The 22007-nt window shown below is 43.1% G+C and overlaps 2 protein-coding genes across 9 annotated transcripts in view; one reads left to right on the top strand and one right to left on the bottom strand.

Annotated features, from left to right (window-relative positions):
• The window catches only part of KBTBD12 (kelch repeat and BTB domain containing 12), a 50472-nt gene that overhangs the window by 300 nt on the left and 28165 nt on the right, over positions 1–22007 (top strand). Inside the window, exons 2-3 of one of the 6 annotated variants that reach the window (XM_021409257.1) lie at positions 2526–2602; positions 20760–21894. In XM_021409257.1, the coding sequence (XP_021264932.1) occupies positions 20825–21894 (1070 nt within the window). In that variant the 5' untranslated portion in view covers positions 2526–2602; positions 20760–20824. The other 5 variants (XM_021409256.1, XM_021409258.1, XM_021409260.1 and 2 more) reach the window with 5 other exon arrangements.
• Positions 1–22007, bottom strand: part of MGLL (monoglyceride lipase) — a 90192-nt gene that overhangs the window by 55027 nt on the left and 13158 nt on the right. The window contains exon 1 of one of the 3 annotated variants that reach the window (XM_021409262.1): positions 140–413. The exons of the other annotated variants lie outside the window; for them this stretch is intronic. Within the exon in view, the coding sequence (XP_021264937.1) occupies positions 140–230 (91 nt within the window). The 5' untranslated portion in view covers positions 231–413. Of the gene's footprint in view, positions 1–139; positions 414–22007 lie in introns of those variants that run through there. 3 annotated transcript variants of the gene reach the window in all.

The following is a 22007-nucleotide window of genomic DNA, read 5'->3' as shown; positions in this document are numbered from 1 at the left end:
AGGGAGGGCCGACGGCTGGGAGAGCTGCAGTCCACTTGCCAGAAGCTGCCGCACGCATCAAAGGCACCTTGAAGGCACGCAGCACAAAGTTACCGCTGCCGCAGGTTGTTTGCAACTAAACTTCCTTCCTGCCACTTACTGTGTCGAGGCCACGGCGGCGGGGGGGGAGCGGTGGGAGAAGGGGAGACCTTTTTTCTCAAAGCGATCTCCGCCGCGGAGCCGTCTCCCATGCGAGCGCAACTTCCCCAGCCGCTGGCTGCGAGCGGCGGGGAGGAGGAGAAGGAGGAGGGCGAGGAGGAGGAGGGATCCGCGCACCCGCTCCAGCCCAGGTCGCACGGAGCCCCTCCGGCTCCATGCAGCCTCCCCGAGTCCGGCTCCGCCGCGCGGTGGGGAGCGGGGGCGGCTCCGGGACGCGGTGGTTGCCCCCCCCCTCACCCCCAGCTCGCCCCGGCGCTGCTCGGTTCGCTGCCCCCCGCGCCGTGCCGCCGACCCCCCCCCGCCCCTCGGCTCCTCGCGGCTCAGCCTCCCCCGCCGGCTCCGCCCGCCGCTCTCATCGCTGCCCGCGGTGCTGCTCGGGCGGGTGGCGGCCCCGGCTCGGTGGCACGGGAGGGGCCGCTCTCCGACCCCCTCCCTCGGAGCGCGGAAGGCGTTCCTCACCGCGAAGCCCTGCCGCCCCCCGGCTGCCCCGGTGCCAACCTGTCCGTGCTGTCCCAAACCCACGCTTGGCTCTTAGGATCCGGGTGAGCCCTTGAAGCCGCACCAGGAAGATCATACCTCTCAGAGGAGCACCCAAGCACCCTGGTTTGCAGCCCCGTTCGTGGTATAGGAAGGCCATTTAAACATGCAGGATATAATTTATACACATGCACTGCACCTAATTATCATAGCTTATATGCAATACATATGTTGCAACGGTATAATTTGAGATACATTTTATGGCATATGACATTTGCTTATGTAAATTGTTGCAGCGAGGTTCCCTGGAGCTGAAATAGCTCCCCAAGCCCAAAGGCATCCAGATAGTGAGTTCTCACAGAATCACGGAATCACACAGAATCATTAAGGCTGGAAAAGACCGCGAAGGTCATCCAGTCCAGCAGCCCACCTGCCACCAGTATTGCCCACCAACCATGTCCCTCTGGGCCATATCCCCATGGTTCTTGAACACCCCAGGGACAGTGACTCCAGCACCTTCCTGGGCAGCCTGTGCCAGTGCATTACCACCTTTTTGGAGAATAAATTCTTCCTGATACCCAATCTGAAGTTTTGTCATTTAATACTGTAAGTGTTCAGTATTTATTGAGTGCTCTCAGCAGTATTGGTAGCACAACGGGATTGAAGCCCAGTAACTGGTTTTCTTTCACATTCCATCCAACAAACCCCTTCTCATGACTGTAGCCATGGCATTTTGAGAAGATGGATAACAAAGCTCAGTGTGAGTTCATCTTTGATACACTGTCGTGTTCTTCTAGGACAAGAGGTGATGGCCCCAAGTTGCACCAGGGAAGGTTCAGGTTGGATATTAGGAAAAAATATCTTCTCAGAAAGGGTAGTGAGGCACTGCCCAGGGAGTCACCGTCCCTGGAGGAGTTAAAAAACGGTGGAGATGTGGCACTGAGGGACGTGGTTAATGGGCATGGTGGGGATGGGCTGGGGTTGGACTCGGTCTTAGAGGTCTTTTCCAACCTTAATGATCCTGTGGTTCTGATTCTGTTTATATTAACAGCACGGATTCAGTATGCTTCATGACACTAATAATACAAACTTTATTTTTTAGATGCCTGCATATAATTAAAGATCTCAGGGCTTTTTAAGGAGAGGCAGCTCTTAATAATGGTTTTTAACACTATTCAATGTGCTCAGCAAGCCCAAACTTCCAAAGAAAGGAAAGAAATAGATGCTAACAATAATAGCAATAAATGTAAAACCTCTGAGATGACCCATATAAAGAGAAGAAGGAAATCAAAAGCAGACTTCTTCCTTTTTCAGTGTCATTTATCTTAAATACCCTAAAGGGGGTTTTAGTTATATACCGCAAACGAAAAATTGGCATTGCTTAAGAAAAAAAAACAAACATTTATGGCTGCTCGTAATGAGTGAGATTTAGGTCATTTGGGGCCTTAACAGAGCCCTGGGAGCTGTGTGTGGAGTTTAGGATTTACTGGGCCAGCTACTGTCTGGGCAGGGCTGGGTGCTATTAAAGAGCCATTGAAGTCAGCTCCGGAGCTGGGAGGATCAAGGACTTGTATGTTTATTTAAAGGGTACTGATCAGATAATGACTGGATGAAAAAGCAAGGAAAGAAGGAAGCACCCTCTTCCCCTGCTCACACAGCTGCTCTGCCAGGAACATTTCACTGCTTCCCTGCGGCACTCTATGAAACCTGATGCCAGGAGCAGGCTCCTCTCCCGCTGTGTGCTGGGAATATCTGAGTTCCCAGAGAGGTGGGGAAGACAAGGGAAGATCGCTGCCTGTACTTCAGGACAAAAATAGCATCTGAAAGAAATGACCTTTGCTGTCACACAGATCCTGCCTTTGGGAGCCCGCCCTGGTCAGTGCATTGACACCCAGCTATGTCCCTGCAGAGATTTGCACAGAAGTGGGTGAGTGAAGTATGAACCACCCCTTCCTTCCCTCCTCCCTCCCTCCCTGAGCCCACAGGAATTTGGGCACATTTCTTTGCATGGATAGCACACACCTCCCTCCCATCTTGGGATAAAAATAAGTGAGAAGCAACCAATGATCAGCTACCTTCCACTTGCATGGAGCTTAAGCTGTGAATGAAAAGCCACCTGAGAACACTGGGTTGGATCTGAAGGATTCACCTAGCAGACATAAAAACAATATACAAGGCTTGAGCAGAGCAATTACTGCATACCATTCTCCCTGTGAGAAATCAAAGGGATGTATGAGCACAAGCATGCAGTATTTAAGAGACTGCAACATCTTCTCTCATCTCTGTGGGGTGAAATACAGCGTGGAAATACAGTCAAACCTAAATCAACTTCCTAATAACAAATAGAAATACACTTGGTTGATCTGTGCACTAACTCAGTCATTGTAGGGAAAGATGTTTCCTTTATTAAGGAACGAGCATTGCTTAAGTTTAGCATTGCTACTGATACCAAAGGTACTCATAGGAGCATAGAGAAAAGGGTAGACCCTCAAAAAGAGCAAGTTATAGGAAAAGAATTCAAATTTCAAGAAAAGTTTTTGGAACGTCAGAAAAAGAACCCTAAAATGAAAAGTTTTTATCACAACAAAGGGAGGGAGAAGGAAGGGAGCAGTGGGTGGTGGGGCAAGGGACTGAGACGGGACTTGCTTTGTCATTATGCTTTCAGTCAGAAAATGAATTTTTAATGGCTCATATCCTGTTGGCATGTGGAGGTGAAGAGATTTTGCGTGGCCTCTCCGCTCCTGTTGGCAATCTCACGTTTTCCTATTGCAAAGGAGTATTTTTGTTTGAGAAGGGAATTTGATGGGAGTGGGTGCTAAACCATGGGGCATTCTTCTCACCAAGACCTCAAAGAGAACTTCTGATGATGAAAAGAGGGAAAAACTAATAGAGGAGGATGCAATGACAAAATATCCAAGTAGTTTGTGGTGATGGAAGAATCCGCTCCAACAGGGAAATGCTTGAAATGACAGTAGGCAGGGAGCAGCTGGAGAGCAGCAGGCAGCACAAGAGAGAGCACATGGGAAACGGTGAGAGATGGAGCATGAAGAGGAACAACTGCAACTGAGTGAGAAGCAGAGAAGCCAATGTCACCAAAGATGTTGGTGTAGAGTTGTTGTTTTGGTTCGGCCCTTCTCTTTGGCTGCCGCACACAAGACATGTCCAGGAGTGGTTAAGTTTAACAGTATTGAGAGAGCTTATAACTAGCTCTGCGGTTCTGCAGTGTCATGTACCTCTTCCCAAAGCGGTGCCATGTGAAATGGAGAAAGGTTGAAGGGTTACTGCAGGGCATCTGAGCAGCACAGGAGCTGTTTGCAGGCTTCCATCACTTGGTGCTTGTCAGTAATTTCTTTTTCTGTTTCTGATTCTCCCGAATCAGAAGGAATAGAATTACTGGAGGAAGCTGCAAGTGGTTTATTAACCCTAGATGCAAACTGCCATGAAGTAATAAAGCATTTCTATCACAAAAAATGAAAATATTTAGTGATAAAGATAGCATTATTTTTTGTAGGTAATAGAAGTAACAACAATATTGTAAATCCTGCTTTAATTATATTATATAATAATTATATTATATTATATAATAATTAGAAGTCACTTACAACTCCGTGACTGCAAGCAGTGCTATATGAGAGAAGAGATTAGTGTCTTGCCTGTGCTACTTATTTGACAGGACCAAAAATATCTGCTTAAAATCACACAGTTTGAATACAAGTTTCAGTCCTTTAAACTGATGTATAGAAGATGACCCATCCTACATAGATGCTAATTTCAGAGCTCGTTGGTTTTAATTACAGAAGCAATGCACGTTCTGTTTGGCGGTTTGGTGGTTTTGTTGATATATATATATATTTTAATTAAAGCAACAACAACAGAAACCAACCCTAGAATATTAATACCAGATTCGGAGGCATATATGAATATTTCAACAAGCACCTTCCAAAAGCAGCAAATTCAAACCAAAAGGCTGAAACTGCCCTCAAGTTTTGCTAGCAGAGGGGAAGTTCTCCTAACATCTCCCTGCTCGAGAACAAATAGGATTTTTTTTAAGCTCTGGAACCATGTAACATCATCAGCGTCCCACGAAGGGAGGGAGAAAGTGATTTTTTCTCGGGTGCGCAGCTGCCGGCGTTTGGAAATGGCAGAGCAATTGCAGCTGTCGGGCACTAGAGGGCTGCGCTGTGTGCTTGGAGCCCGCGGACACGCGTTGCCCCAACAAACACTCCCCAGTGAGTGCGGTTGGGTTTGAGCAGTGATTCTCATCAACTTTCGGTTAATCGTTAGAGGGTTTTCTTAAAACAAATATCCCGTCTTATCTCTGCGGCCCGGTGGTGTTGGTTTCTAAAGAAAAGATTCCTGTAAAGAACCGTAATTAGTCATTTTCCCTCTGAATCCATTTACACCGTGAGAACCAACCCTGCTGTCTGGTCCCCTAGACAAGCACGCTGCTGCAACACGTGGAGGGAAATCCTGTCCTTGTCACTGCGAGGGCAGACAGATTGAGGAGTCTGCTACAAGATGGCATGAGCTATTTTGCTGTGATACGGCTTCCTGTAGCCTTGCTACTACTGATACAGTCATAGAATCATTAAGGTTGGAAAAGACCACTAAGATCACCTAGCCCAACCCCAGCCCACCCCCACCATGCCCACTGACCGCGTCCCTCCGTGCCACATCTCCGTGGCTCTTGAACACTTCCAGGGACCCAATGACTCCACCACTCCCTGGGCAGCCTGTGCCAGCCCCTCACCAACATCATTGTGTCAGGACGAAATGCTACTGCAAAGAGCTGTGGTTAGAGCAGTGATTTCTTTTGGTAGCCAAACTGGAAGCACTGTCTGGAGAAGAGTTATTATCGTGCTGCCTGGTTTTCTTGCTGTTCTGCAATTGACAATGCATCATTTATCATGCTCTGCATTCCAATTTTTCCTTGCATGTTTTCCAGCTCATCATAACATAATTATGTTTCTGTTTCTTCCAGTCAGGGGCCGAAACTTTCTTTTAGTAAGACAACAGCTGCACTGCACAACCTTGATGAATCCCCATAAGGGGAAAATGTGTCTGTGGTGCTTGTTTCTGCCTTGGCAACCCAAATGTTCAAGCTCCTTTTTTTGTGACAAATGTTGTTTAAGAAAGCACCCAACCCCGGTTCTTTCATTGCATTTCTCAACATGAGGTTTTATATTGTAATTTAGATGTGAAATATTGAATATCCTGGCTGGCTTGTGATTTTTAAGGCTTCTTTTGTAACATTTCTTTTGATAGTGATTATAGATTTGTAAACACTGAGATGGAATTTTAGAGGGCCATAATTATTGTTATGGAATGTTTTGAATGAAATTGATTCTATGCGTGATATCAGCACAACCTCCAAGGACGTGTTATGCTCCTAAAAGGCATCGTAATGGAGACGTGTGGCACAGGTGAGTTATTTCCTAACTTGGCCATAGTAGCTCTGGCTCTACTGGAAGATAATCATACCGGCCTGGTCTATGAAGTGCATTAACTGCTAGTGATGGAAAATGTCATAAAAGACGCTTGGTATTTTTATTATTGCTTAGTGAAATATTTTATTCAACTCTAATTTGCTGCTTTGAAGCTGGGATTTCTAAACACTCCCAGCAGGAGGGATATTTTTATTTTGCAGGGGAGAAATCAGGACATAGAATGGTAGGGCTCGGTACTGGAAGTAAGCCGAAGGCAGAATCCATTCCTAATGGCTCCTGATTTTATTTATCCAATTATACAATTACTATTTCCAATCTCATCTCAAAATCTATCCAGTAGAGCCCCATGAACAACCCAAGGAGTAACTTTTTTGGTCCCCCAGATTTACAAGTACAAGGAATGTCATGTCCTGGACAAAACCCCAGCCTGGATAACTGAATTTTGGGGGCAACATTTTCCCTCTGGTTTTTGCTTTCTGTGCTGATCTCTTGCGTGTTTTTACTGCCGCCATCACTGTCTGAAGTTTGTTTATATTACAATAATTTTATACATGGAGGCAAGAGTTTTAACTCATGGTCACTTCTAGTTACACCTACATGTGTGGTGATCTAGGCATGCTTTGGGATGCCTGAGCACAAAAATGCGTGTTGGAATGTTTCAGCTCTGTCCATCACACTGACTACTGATGTAATGGGCTGGAGGGCTCTTTGATGTTGATGGGAACTGTACTTCCTTGGTCAAGGCTAAATTCATCTTCCATCTACCAATGGTGAGTATAACTCCGCTGTTGTTAGGGAAGGTAGCAGGCTTGTTGTTTAGGGTACTCGCTGAATGTATGGCTGATGAGAAGAGCTTGCCTTGTGCTATTTCTTCTTTATGAACCCACGGTAAATCCTGGCAGATTCTGCACTGATACATTTTACTTTTTTTCTCATTTATCTTTGGTTTCTCTGCTCCAGCCACTCACACATGTTCAATATATGGCTGCGTAAGACATGCATTTTCTTTCCAATTCATGTATAGTAATTACTTCCTAACATCTGCCTAACAGATTCTGTAAGAAAAGTAACTTTGTAAATATTAAAAAAGAAATAATGTATGAAATCTTTGAAATCCCTGTTACCGGGTTTGTTATCCACAGCTGACTGGATCCATTCCCAGCCAGGAAGCTGGTTCAGCAAAACAGCTGCATTAGTTAGTTAATGGGAGGCCGGATTCTCACCCTGCTGTCAATCAGGAGTAGTACTGGAGAAAGTAAAGAATATCCATCAAGTGAAGCACATATCAGAGGAAAACTCTCTCGGTTATTTGATTTTTGCAATATCTGCTACAATTTACTTTATAGCTCCTAGCAAGGGAAAATATGCTCACCAGTTTCCCTCCTTGGCTGAACTGAAGCATATGATAATTACCCAGAAGCATGCCTTGGGAAAGGAGATGACAAATGAGGAGTATTGCAGTAAAAAAGAGGACAGAGCATCTGTAAGCACCTGAAATATTTCATACATGAGATGATGATAACATTATTACAGTCCAAGAGAGCAAAGGATTGTTAGCAAACTTTAGAGAAGGGCATCTGCAATTCTCAAGGCCTTTAGCAACCTTCCAATTAGATCTTATTATAAATTAGCAGCATGTCCTTGTAAGAACATCTGAAGTTACTGAATCTGAATGTTCACCCTCTCAGCCCTCACCTAGCCCCAGCACAAGATATCTGCTTTATGTTGGCTACAGTCTTTGGTACTCTTATATCAAAGCTGTCTGTGGTTTTGTTTCTGCCTTAGAGTCAGTAGCATCTGCAGTTGCTATGAGCTTCCTGAGCGGCTCATCAGTCTCCACTTCTGTACCTTGTCTCAAATCTCTTAGGCAAGACCTTCTGCAACAAACCAGAATTTCAGAACTTCGGTGAGGCTGGAAAGACGTCCTGCTGCTTCAAAATCTGTCAGTGTGAATGACTCATTCAGTGCTACACCCCTTGGCCACTTGGATCAATAAGATGATCAAATATATTTTTAATGATCAATCCGAGGTATTTATTTTTTCATACTAGACAATGCCCAACTGTATTGTAAGAGCTGCTGGGAGAGAGCCAGAGAATTTGACAGTGAGATATGGAACATTTGGGCTTTCAACACTTAAGAACATATGGAAAGATGTTTGGAAGAGTGCCACATGGGGTGTGACTTGGAAGATGCTACATTTCTTCATCCTTTTTTTTTTTTTAATTGAACAGAAGTAGAAGAAAATTCACTTTTTTGAAGGATCCTAGTGACCTCAAGTTGCACCAGGGGAGGCTCAGGTTGGATATTAGGAAAACTTTCTTCTCCAGAAGAGTGGTAATGCATTGGAGCATGCTGCCTAGGGAGTGGTGGAGTTACTGTCCTTGGAGGTGTTAAGAAATGTGGAGATGGGGCACCGAGGGACGTGCTTAATAGACAATATTGGTGGTAGGTGGACAATTGGACTAGATAATCTTAGAGATCTTTTCCAACCTCGATGATTCTATGACTCTAACTCCTGTTCATTTTCTATGATGTAGTGCTGCTCTAGAACAAACCACTAAATTCAGTAGCAAGGTTTGAACAAAATAAGCTCCATGTTTAGGGGCAACTGCAAGCAAGTAATTAAACAGGTGGCAATGCTTCAGATCTTTCCAGGCCTTTACCTCCTAATTAATGAGCTCCCTCACAGCTGAACTCAAAAAGCTACAGCTCGTGAGTCAAACTATGGGATGAAAGAGGATATATGGTACCTGGCTAGATAGTCTTCCCTTTACTTCAAGATGGATGGAAGCCAGTAAGCAAGCAAGCAAGAAAGGATAGGTAAGTAGGTATTTCAGATCATTTGCCTCTAGTCCATAGTTTAATTGTGTGGGTTGGAAGTCCAGCACTATGCTACAGAAATCAATCTTAGCAGGGGCAGCGGGGGGAATAGCTGAGAAGAGCCATCTGCAGCTGCTTAAGTCTGGGCATCTATGAAGCAACATCTTTGGGATATTTAAGAGACACATCTTCTGCTCATGACAAGAGGTGTCCATGTATCTCAGAGTTATTGCCTTGGTTTGTCAAAAAAGTGATGCCTACTTAGCTTTGTGTTTTGGTAATTCATTTGCTGCTGCTGAAGAAAAGGTTTTTCATGCTTTTTTTTTTTGTAGCACAATTTTGTTTTAGTTATGGGACTGCAGCAAATACAGAATTCATTGGTATATACAAACCTATATATCTGTCTTAATTTGCTCTGTTGGCGCACAGGCCCTGCAGCTCAGTGAATTAATCTCTCTAGCTGGTAGGAAACCATCATCATCCTGCTTCAGTGATGAGGAACAAAGGCCAGGAGTATTGCAGGGGTTTGTACCTAGGGACAAAGTCTGATTCACAGTGTTTTTGTATTATTTTGTTTCTTCTAACAGAATATGTAAACCTGAGGAACTTAACAGGTTTTTTATTGTGTGGCCATAATGCCCTCAAATTCTGCTGTTTGGAGTATGTACTTCCCCTGTGTAACTTTCAGTTTTGGTCTCTGTAGTGGAAATGCTAAGTCACAGCTTGAAGCAGTGATTGAGCACCTGGTGGGAAGGCAGGGCCAACCAAAGGGAGCTCAGGTGCATGCAATGCAATGCACCTGAGTGACTGGAAGGGGTGGAGCCAGGATCTGCCCCTTCCCAGACCTCATTTAAGGATTGGCAGTGGAGGTGAGGTTATCTTGCTGGAGATCCCTGTATACCTGAGGCCTTCTGAAGGTAAGCAGCTTCTTTCCTTTATTTCTGTGCCTATGGCTGTTGTATTTGGGCAAGTCCTCCTTTACTGCAGCCTTGGACCTTGCTGCTCTGCTGTGATTGCTGTGATTTCCATTGTGTTACAGTCTCCATTTAGAGATCTTTTTGACCCTTGCACAGCTACACTCGTATTTTTCTTAAAAGGCATTAAAAGCATTAACAATAATGTCAAGAACAGCTTTTTCAAAAATGTAGCCAGCTACATGCTTCTTTGCCATCTCCATTCCTATCTCTATGGATCTAAAGGGAGAACAAATTCTCTCCTATCACCCCTTTCCTTCTGCCTGATTAACTGGCTGCTATGGCAGGCCCCCCTTTGCTGTGCTACAGTTTCATTTCCAGAGAAAGAAATTTGGTGGATGTTAAGCTCCTGGATTGTGGCAACACTGAGAGGGGGAAAAAAGTAGGGGAAAAAAAAATCAGGTTTCTCTTTGTACCAAAGGGCTGTTGGTGCCTCCTCAATCAGGTGGTGTGTTTGCTGGGAATCAGCAGCTCCTCGCCTAAAGGCATCAGACAGTGCAATGCCACTCAGAAACAACTGCATGTCAGGAGCTCAGGAGGGAATCCTCTGGAGGGAGAGGGTCGGTGCTGGTGAGCATCTGACTTTGGGGGCTCTCTTTGGCCCTTTTTTGTTTATTTTTGCAGGTTGCCTGAATTTGACAAGGCTCTTTCTTTTCCAAGACAGAAAGACCTACAAATTAAGCAACATCTAGCTCCTAATGTGTGAAACTGCAATTTGCATACATCACAGCAGCTGCTGAGTTGGCCCTTATTACCTCTGCTGGAGTGTTAATTTAGCCTCAACTTTCTCATTTATTTAAATGAGAAAGCAGCGGGTGGCTGGCATGCCACATTATCCATGAGGCGACCTGGGAATCAGGTCAACAGAGCCAGGAAGAGGTTTCAATGCAGGGGGACTGCAGGGGTGCTGCTCCCCGGATGGGTGGGCACTGGCGTGTCTGGGTTGCCCTTGCTCTGCTCTAAAGGTCAGCACTTATCCTAAGGCAAAAAAAAAAAAAATCAATGTTTTGTTCAGAGTGAAATAAGAAATAATAGGATTAAGCTGGGTTCTCTGGTCAAGTAAATTTCTCTGTTTCTGTTTTCTCATATTCAAACTGGCATTATATTTGGAGAGAGAACCAGAATATCATAGCTTAGTTCTAACATAACTAGAGATGCTGTGGATGCTCCATCCCTAGAGGTGTCCAAGGCCAGGTTGGGTGGAGCCTTTGGCAGCTTGATCTACTTACTGGTTGGCAGCCTTGCCCACAGCAGAGGGGTTGGAGCTCAACGATTTTTAAGGTGCCCTCCAACATAAGCTATTCTGTGATAAATAAAGCAACTTCCACTTGCATGGCACCCGACATGGTGAGGTCCAAAGCCTACACACACCACAGCCCCTGCCTCGCCTTGAGGAGTCTGTGTATGACCCACACTTCTGTGCCACTGCTTCATGAAGCATCTCTGTACAACTGTGCCTTTGTTGACAAAGAGCAAGCCAAAGCAAAACTGCAGAACTGTGGCCCATCAGAGTGGGGTTGCTAATTTTCAACGAGGTTGTGGATCTGTTTGGATCTGCCCAAAATCTTTCCTAGGAGAAGCACACTCTTGGAAACTGGTGGGACTCTTGCTTAGAAATGTGATACTTATCCAGTAGGTTAATTTCCTGGGTAGTCTGATCTGGTGATTAGCAACTCTGCCCATGGCTGGGGTGTTGGAAATGGATGGTCTTTAAGGTCCATTCCAACCTAAGCCATTCTATGATTCCATTCTATCATAATTATGAGAAGTTGAGATTGAGAAAGCAATTTTTCTCCACGCTGCTGTATGGTTGGTACCACACAAAAATGGTTTTGAAGACATTAAGTTCAACACATTTCTGAAACACTGACATTCGCATCAAGTGTCTGTCCCATCTACTCCTCCTCATTGTTTTAGAACGTGCTGTTGAAAGGTCACATGTTTGTTGTAGTGTCACAGATGTTTTTTCCATTTGCTATTAACTTAGCCTCATTCAGCAAAAACTTTTGTCTTCACCTACTTGTTAGCCATTCATTTTTGTAATTAAAATCTCCATGACAGCAGATAATGATATCAGAATGAAAGGATTATGACTTAATTACATGGAGGAAGTGGAAAGCAGAGAAAGCTTTGAATTCCAGCAGACCTAGCCCTAGCCCCATTCACTGCTGCACTGCTCCACCTGTGCTATCAGAAAGTGCTGCCTGCCCTGGAGGGTCCGGTAATTCAGGGAATATTCAGAGTTTTGAGAGCAATAGAAAGGAATTTGTCTTAAAAGTGCCAGCTAGCATTTTTGTGAAATGGGCTCATTATATGAATTAGCTGAAGAAATGCACCCATAAAAGAAACATGGTTATTATTATGATAGTGGAGTGGCTTCCTATAAATAAAATTTATTACATATACGCTCAGTGTTAACCAACATGGTGCTATAAACTGTTGCATGTAACAGGAGAACAAGGCAATTTAGGGGATGTGGTTCATTTTTATCATAGCTGTGGCATTTCATCAGTTTGCTGTTCCATCCTGGCTTCTGTGGAAACTGCAGTATGGGATTGGGTATTTATATTTCTAAGATAAAGCAGAACTTTAATAGGAACAATCTGGGAGTTTAGACCACAGACATCTTTGTAATCTGATCTATCAAATTTCCTGTCATGAGTAAGCTTTCATCACTTTGATTTTTTCCTTAGTTATGTTCACAAATTATATGAAATACGATTTTCAAGAAGATGTACATCTTAATTTCCCCCTCAAAACAACAAATCACTATTGACTATTGAACATTCCTGAGCAGTCCCCTCACCACTTTTGGAAAACCTCTATAATATAACCATCTGACTAAAAATCTAGATAAGGAGAGACATTTCATTTTCAATTTTCTTGGGAGCTATTATAATCAATCAATTCAGCGAATAAATAAATTAATACCACTTGAAAAAAAGCATTCTGAAAATCCCTTTAATGTCTTTCTCAGCTAAAAGTATAGGCTCAGCATCCATTAGTTTTATAACCCTAATTTTTGCTTAATCTTTTTCTCGTCTTTGTTTAAACATATGGAGGTATGGTTTATTACAGCCCTCTCGATTCGCCCTTCAATTTAAGGAGTACACCACTATCGGAGCAGATCTGTAGCTGATGGGGATCAGTGCAGCCCCATTATTCCAGACCAGTTTAGTGGATCTGCTTCTGATTTTCATCAGCATACGCATGATGATGGTCGCGGCTTACAACTGATTAAAAATATGTAGGTACTTTGCAGGCAGGAATCCTTCCTCCAAAAACTGGTCATCCCTTACAGAAAGAACTACTCATTTTCTTTTTTTTTTTTGAGTCTTAAAATTGTTTGAGTTGGAAGAGACCCCTAAAGGCCATCTGGTTCAATCCCCCACTGCAATGAACAGGAACAACTAATGCTCCATCAAGTGTTAAGAGCCCCATCCAGCCTGACCTTGGATGTCTCCAGGAATGCCCACCTCTCTGGGCAGCCTGTGCCTTACTGCTATTCTTGTAAAAACCTTCTTCCTTATATCGAGTCTAAATCTCCCTTCTTTTAGTTTGAAACTATTCCTCCTTGTTCCCTTAAAAAGTGTCATTTTACAACAACTTCTGCTCTTCCATGCCTTAAGAGCTGAAGTTCGAGGCAATGCCTGGCTGTAGAGATAGCAGTCTTGGTTCTGAGCCCAACTTGAATGGGTTGAACCAGTAATAGCATGGTGCTGGGGAAGGAGAGCAGCCCTGGTGCCAGCTGTCCTGACATGGCCTTGTGCATGACACCCGAGCAGAGCCACGCTCAAGCCAGGAGCGCAGCTCTATTCATAGCCCTGGCACCTCAGTGCACACAGCACCTCTCTGCTGTGTTGTGAGACTTGTTTCCCTCCTTTTCGAGCCTTGTCTCTCCCACACAGCCTCACAGGCACCTGCTGCTCCCAAGCTCACAAAGGTACATGCTGAGTCCCTTATTGGAGCTGAGCCGGGTGGGCACAGCGGGGCTGCTTTGGGATGCTGGATGCATGACCTGGGGCGCCCACAAGACTGCGGGCACAGCTTTGCTCCCATCAGGGTATCCCTGTGTGCCTGGGACTGCTCCTTACCATCAAGACATTGAGAATGTTTCATATGAGGTGTACAGATTTGTTGCGTATCGCAGATGTGTGAGTGCTGGGGCTGCACTAGGTGTGCTGTATGGCTCTGCTGGGAAGTTTCTTTGCAAATGGATGTACCTGAATACTTGCTTGGAATTGAAACTCGAAGTTTGTGGTGGGGGCTGGATTCAAACTGGAACTAACATTAAGTTCTAAGGGTTTGCATAATGCAATTTATTTTAATTTTGCTGCTTAGTGACTGGCATGCTGAGGTTCACGTACCAACGTTTGCTAACCAAAAGGGTGCATACTTCGGAGTTTTATGTAAATATTGGCAATTAGTTTGCAATCATTTCTGCTGTAAAAATGCAAGTAGAGTTTAGTCTGCACCAAACTGTAAAATTGTTTCTTTTAATTGTGATATAGTTCAGTCTATAAAAGCATGGTGTGATGTAATTGTTCCAGAAAGAAAGCCTTTCCTATACCCTGCAGTATGGTTAGAAAAAAGTAGAATGAGAAATTTCTATGACCTCTGCCAGGCTGCTGAGAGAGCTAATGAACTACATCTCAGAAACACATTTTCCTTCTGCTGGCTTCTATCGTTGGATATGCGGAAGACTTGTGCATCCTCCTACTGTGAGGAGCACTTTGCCATTTCAATTAGTTTTGATATGTAAGAAAATGATCTGCACATGTGAACTGTAAGAGAAATGGGCTCTGTGTATGTGAGTTTAGGTTCTATTCTTCTTGTGCAATTAGTGCATGTCATGGCTCAGAGTGGGGGTTGTTTCCAGGCAAGTGTTTGTGAACAGAGCCATGTGCGTTTTCTACTTATGCTGTGGGATTCTTTTGACTGACTTCACGGAGCCTTGAACTGGACAAAGATTAAGGGCAGGTGAAGGCATATTTCAAAAGGTGGCCCATGAAGTCTTTCTTTTTTAGCTGTTTTGATGACTTTTTATGAATCTACAACAGCTTAAAGGAAGAAAAAAGCCTTGTAAGTGCTGAGATAGGATCAATATTAATCCAGTCCCACATCTAGATCTGTCTTGGCCATAAATGGAGCTCAAACTGTCAAATCTTTCCAGAATCGCCAACTACCCAAGTGCTTTGAAAGATGATTAAAGTAGGTCTGGGTCTCCCATGGTTAAGTGCATTCCCAACCAATTTCAACATATTGGCAGGCTGCTTAAATCTAACTGCTAGTTGTCCGGCTTCTCCCTGCCCATAACCTGGTAGGAAAGCTCTCGCAGGCAGCAGGAGCTGGCTGTCAGGAGATTTCTGATGGCCTTGGCTCAGCTCCTTGGTGTCAGATGGCACGTGGGAATAAATAGGGTACCACAGGATTGGAAGGAGAAAAATAGCTGATATCTCTCTCAGACGTACTGCCGTACTTTATCTCACATAGGCCAATGGCAGAATTTGGTTTGCAGCATTCACTTTTTCAAAACCTTACAGCTCCTCTTTCCCTTCCAGCAATCATAGAATCATAGAATGGTTTGGGTTGAGAGGAACCTTTAAGACTGTCTAGTTCCGAACCCCTTGCTACAGGCGGGGATGCTTCCCACTAGACCAGGTTGCTCGGTAGATCGGTTCAGATCACCTGAAAAGCACCAGCTGTAGGGCTGATCCTGGGAGACTGACAGCACTGAGCAAGGAGGGTTCTTGTTCTGACTTCAGTGACCACTGGCAAACCTTTTAAAGCACACTGGGCTGTGTTCTACTGTGGAAAGCAATGCAGACTCTTCAGTTCTAAAATTACCCCATGAACTTAAATAGAATGTGGAATTCTGACTTTTTCGGGTGCTTTTGAAGACATGAAAAACCCAAATCTCTAAGTACCTAGCAACTGGTAGGATACTGAAAACTTGAGAGAAGTGAGATTTATGGTGGTGGATGAGATACACCCAAACACCAAATGTCTAATTGTCACAGGGAAGCGTTCATTAGAAACATTTATCTGTATGCCCTGTCAAACCACAGAGACATAAATTCTATAAAAAGAGTTGGATGTTCTCCCACTTAAGTGCTCTTCCACTCTTCATCACTTTTCTTTCTATATTTGTATCTTGCCAGAATGGGTGAAAATCACTGAAGAAATAATATACAAATCGAATCAAGAAGTGTTCCCTGAAACCATAGGTGACCTTTCAGGACAGCTCTCTAGCTACAGACCAGCAGTGCTTCCCAGTTTGATCACAGATAACTGTTATTTGAATGTGCTTTTTCAGCTAGTTAGACGTCTAAGTGACAGAATTGTAGAATCATTAAGGTTGGAGAAGACCTGTAAAATCATCTAGCCCAGCCATCCACTTAGCACCAATGTTGCCCACTAACTGGCTTCATTTAATCCATTGATTTAATCACATTTTTTCAAGTGATATCATATTACATCATAGCATAATTTCAATTAAGACAAAGTATCTAATTTACCCCCTGTTAGCCCTGGGGGAAAAAAAAACATTGAACTGACTCAATTTGTTCTTGATAGATACATTCTATAGCTGCTTTTATCACCTTATTGCCCTCTAAGTTCTTGTAATTCAATTTCTCCCAGCATCTTTCCAAGAATTAGGTAAGTTAGTCTATAATTCCCTGGAAGATTCCTTTCTGTACCTTATTCTTGTAATATATTTTCTGTATATCAAGATTAGCATTATTATTCACTCTTCCTGAGTACTGGGGTGAGGTTTAAAATCCCCATCTTAAATGCCAGCACAGCCTCCACAATTAACCACCCAGATTATAATGCGATTATCATCCGGGTGTTGATTTCTGCCTGGCTGTGGCTGTCAGCCAAATGTCATAACGCAAACAATTAGCAGATTTACTCCCCAGCTTACTGATAACAAAGGAAGCACAAATAATTCATAGGCAGAGGCACTGCTTCTTTGATGTGACTGAACTCTGATCCGCTCAGCACCTGAAGGGATGCAAGCTGAAGAAGGGCAGCCTCATTAAAGTGGAGAATAATGAAAACAAGGCGAGGAGGAAGAGGAGGAGGCAGCGATGACCCATGCTGGGCGCTGTGACCTCTTTGGGGCCGGGTCTTGCGGCTCCCAGCCTCCCACCATGGTGCAGGAGCATGCAAATTCCCGGAGACCTGGGGAGAGGCAAGGAAAACCCATGTCCCAGACTGAAATAATGTCTCTAATTACAAGGCTGCCTTTTTTTTTCCTGGGGTTAAGAGAAATTCCTGATGAGACGCTTCCATCTGGTTCGCAGTCCCTTTGCGCTGGGGCAGTTCAAAGAGGCTGCAATGTAACTGAGAATTGAGGACAGCGTTTATTTATAGTTGGATCATAAAAGCTGTAAGAGCTGAGCTTGCAGCAGTGCACTTATGTTTTAAAAAGCACCCCACTGCCTGGCAAAACATGTGCTGTAGCTCCAGCATAACATTAAGTGTGGCTCTTTGTGAGGTTCGTGGCGCAAAGGTTTAAAAAAAAAAAAAGAGAAATTAAACTAACAAAACAGCTAACATGGAAATAAAAGTAGCAGCCAGAGGTGGAGGAAGATTAACAGCGTGGCTTTCAGATGAAGTAACATCAGTGGAAGGTTTGTACCTGAATCCATTTTCCACAGTGCAAGAAAGAAATATCCTAAAATCCTGATTCTGGTTCCTGGTGACATTACAAAGGATTTGAGACTCGTGTGGGGGCTTTGGAATGACAACCCAGCCTCTGGCACAATTCAGTGCAGTGTCTCACTGCAAATTGTGTTTGTATCGCATTTATTCTTGTAATATCAGTGTACCTTCTTTCCCTTCTGTAACCCAGGGGAAGGCAAAGCAGCTCTGTTTCATTATTACCCTTTAATAGTCTTTCCAGTGATATATGAGAGAATATTAATATCCTTCCAATGACCTCACCTAAGCACTGCTAAAAGCCAGGATGGGAGTGACAAGTTTGCAGCTAATGTAGGGGATGATATTCTGGTTAATGAAAGGATTTATAGAATCATGGAATCATTTGGATTGGAAGAGACCTCTAAAGGCTATCTGGTCCAACTTGAGTGATGGGTGTAGGCTATCTCTGTCACTATAAGAAAGAAAGGAACAGACTCTTTAGGAGGGTCTTTTGTGATAGGATGAGTAGAAATGGTTTCAAACTAGAAGAGGGAGATCTAGACTGGATATAAGGTAAAAGTTTTTTTTTACTATAAGGGCTGTGAGGCACTGGCACAGGCTGCCCAGAGAGGTGGTGGTTACCCTGTCCATGGAGACAGCTGAGGTCAGACTGGATGGGCTCTGAGCACCTGATGGAGCTGTAGGTGTTTCTGTTCATTGCAGGGGTTGGACAAGATGGCCTTTAAGGGTCCCTTCTAACTCAAATGATTCTATGATTTTATGATCACATAACTTGTATCCAGAGTGGTACATGAACAGTGTCAACTGTGCTATACTTTAAGATTCCTATTGCTTATGCCTTAGAAAGAGATGAGAAGATGCCTGTGAGCATTTACTTTGTGCCGGATATCCAAATCACTTCTAAATGAACACATGGAATTTGCAAATCTGCTGAACCGTGTAATCAAAGACAGTGTTACTCTTAAAAAAGCTAAATTAATGGTGAAAGAAAACTTCAAGGTGGCCGGCAAAGGAAATTAAATCATAACTCAGTTCTACACACAGCTTCTTCGTGATATGTATGAGAGTCTGGAAAAGATGGTGATGATTAATCATCTCACTTGTTCTTCTCATTAGAAATGCACATTTTGTCCATTACAGAGAAGGTGGAGGATGTGTGAAGTTACGGGATCAAAAAGAGAAAGGAGAGAAGTTGATCATTTTGGAGGAAGAAGCTTGGTTAGTTTGGATTGTTGAACTTGATTGAGGTCTTGTTTGCAGTGAACGCTTTCATCAAGTTGGAGAATGAGCAGCCCGGTGAATGGCAATGCAGCTCAGCTGCTTGAGATACGTGTGCTTATAACACACGATCTTTGAGTTATGGAGCAGTTCCTTTATCAAAATGTGGTGAAAACCAAACATTATAGAATACTAAAATAGCTAGAGGGGGAAACAACAAATTAGCCATCTAATTACCACAAAGGATTAAAAAACCCATCTGTTTCAAAAAGGCATATTGTTGAATGTAAAGACTGCTCCATAGGCGGTCAATGCAGAATTAAGACCCAAGGTTTCTTGAATTTCATTTCAGTGTAGCCAGGAAAAAAATTATACATTCCACATCACTTTATTTTTACACTAAATTTATTATCTTTTATTGATTTTAAATATTGCCATAAGAAGAGCTCAGATCCTGGCCCGCATTCAGATTATAAAATTAATATTTTGTCTTCCAAATCCATTTTTTAAAATCTGATAACCCAGATTCATCTCTCAGATGTGTTGCTTCTAGTTCCAAATTTAGAATATGGAAAGAATTGATAAAAATCAAGGAAATGCTAGTCTTCAAGCATGCCTAGCTTTTAATTTAGCACTCAAAGTGAGGAATCTATTTAATTTGCTAAAATAGAATGATGACCGCTTCCAAAAACAACTGGACAGCTAAAAGAGTAAGATTGAAATTTATAACATAGCTGCAGATATCCTTTTCCTCTTTTGAAATAACTGTAATATTTAAATTCTTTTGGTCTATCTGTGTAGAAAAATCGGATGTCAAGAGATTTCATATAATCATTTTCTATGTGGATGCAGATTTCTTTAATGAAACAGACTATTTATGCTTTCCAGATTAGAGAAAGCAAGCTCAGTCTGTCATACCAGATCCTGATGCTGCAAATTTTAAGCTGGTGAGGAATGTTACTCATTTGAGTGGTCCCATTAAGCAACTCAGACCATGCTACAAATGTATTTCAAACATGGTTATACCATAGCTTTAGGACTTGACTGTGCATCAGTGATTCATGACATGATTCCTTAATGCATTTCTGCCACAGAACTGTCTCATTACCACATTAGAGGCAAAAACTGCTGAGGACTGATATCCCTCAAGTGATGGGTAGGCTTTATTCTCCCATTGACAGCTTTTCCACTGTACCTCACACTCTGGCTAATCTGAAAGCTCATGAGGTTCACTAAAGGGCCCCAAATCCTCCTCTAAATTGGCAGGGACCTGTGTTGCACCGGTGGCTTTATTTCCCACTGCTTTGAGGAGATGTAGATCGCTGTAAGAAGCAATGAGAGAAGCAAGTTTAATGTTCCATTTTCTTAAGTCTTGTGAAAGTCTTTCTTGAAGTCCCTGTCCAGATAAAACTCCTGGATTGAGTGGAGCTGTGAACACTGAAAAGGCACTGCACCATCCCACTGCCCAACCTGAGGGGGGTGTTGAAAATACGAGGTATTTTAGCACCTAAGCAGTGAGCTAATTTCCTTCGGGTGAATGTGAAAGACAAAACTTGAATATCCAAGGGATTTGTAGCCTGACATTGAGTTTATTGAAGTCAGTGGAAATCTTTCATTTGATTTTTAATGAAAGAGAAAAATGAAAAGAGGGTGAAGGCAGCTGGAAAAGACCGTTTTGAAGGAAAGTCTGAAATATATTGAATAATCACAAAACTTTGCAGGAGGTCTTGAATATTAAATGGAATATCAATGATCATTTGGAGTGTTGATTATTTTTATTTTCAAGTCCTGGAGATCTTCAGCGTGAGTTCTTACCATAATTGTACATACTTTTCTTGTGTTACTGTTTTATGACACACTCTACAGAATGACTTATCTTTAGATATGAGCACCAATATTAATTTGCTCAGTGATTTCTTTTTATTGAACCATGTTACCCTTTTATCTCTAGAAACATTCCGGATGAAGACCTTGAATTCCAAGGAGATCTAAAAAGAGAGAGTTTGGAGATTAACCATGGATCATAGGACTGAGGAGAAAAGAAAGCAGCACCATAGCTTGACTTTACTGGAACAAGTAAAAAGAATGAAAGAATCATCAGAGATAGTTGATGTTGTGCTAGTTGCTGAAGGTGAGAAATTCCCCTGCCATAAGGTGGTACTAGCTGCCTTCAGTTCTTACTTCAAAGCCATGTTTACCTGTGGCTTGGCTGAATGCACCCAAAAAGAAGTGGTACTGTATGACATCTCTGCAGAGAGTGTGTCTGTAATACTCAATTACATGTACAGTGCAGATTTGCATCTCACTAACCAGAATGTGCAAACTGTTGCACTGGCTTCGTATTTCATGCAGATGGAAGACGTTTTCAGCATGTGCCAGAAGTATATGATGGACCACATGGATGCTTCCAATTGTGTGGGCATCTACTACTTTGCAAACCACATTGGGGCAGAAGATTTATGTGATCAAGCAAAGAGATACTTATATCAGCACTTCGCTGAGGTGAGCTTACAGGAAGAAATATTAGAGATTGAAGTCCAGCAACTGTTGACGCTTATAAAATCAGATGATCTGAATGTTTCCAGGGAGGAAAGCATTCTGGACCTTGTCATTAGATGGGTGAACCACAGCAGAAAGTCACGTGCAGAACATCTTATTGAGCTCCTGAAGCAAGTGAGACTGGTACTGGTCAGCCCTTCTTTTCTCGTGGAAGCCCGCAAAAGAAACACAATGATCCTGTGCAATTCAGAATGCAATGATATGTTTGAGGAAGCATTGAAAAGCATCAAGCTAGCCACCCACCCTTCTCTCAGCTTGCGATATGGCATGGAGACTACTGATCTCTTACTCTGCATCGGCAACAATTCCCTTGGCATTAGGTCAAGACATGGGAGCTATGCAGATGCCAGTTTTTGCTACGCTCCTGCAACACAAAAGACTTACTTCATTTCCTCTCCAAAGTATGGAGAGGGTTTAGGAAGTGTTTGCAGTGGTGTTGTCACTGAGAATAACGATATTATTGTGGCAGGAGAGGCAAGCGCTGCCAAAATGTCTAGACAAAAAAACAGGAACATTGAAATTTATAGGTGTGTACCCTGTCAGAAAATCCCTGATTATTTACAAATTTAAGTCCAAAAAATGTTTCTGAGATCAAGAAGAGACCATTAGACAAAGTGTACTTTGCCTGAAAGTTTTCCCA

Source organism: Numida meleagris, chromosome 11 (assembly GCF_002078875.1).
Source record: "Numida meleagris isolate 19003 breed g44 Domestic line chromosome 11, NumMel1.0, whole genome shotgun sequence".
NCBI lineage: Eukaryota > Metazoa > Chordata > Aves > Galliformes > Numididae > Numida > Numida meleagris.
The sequence above is the reverse complement of the archived record's forward strand: the minus strand, read 5'-3'. Positions and strand labels throughout refer to the sequence as shown.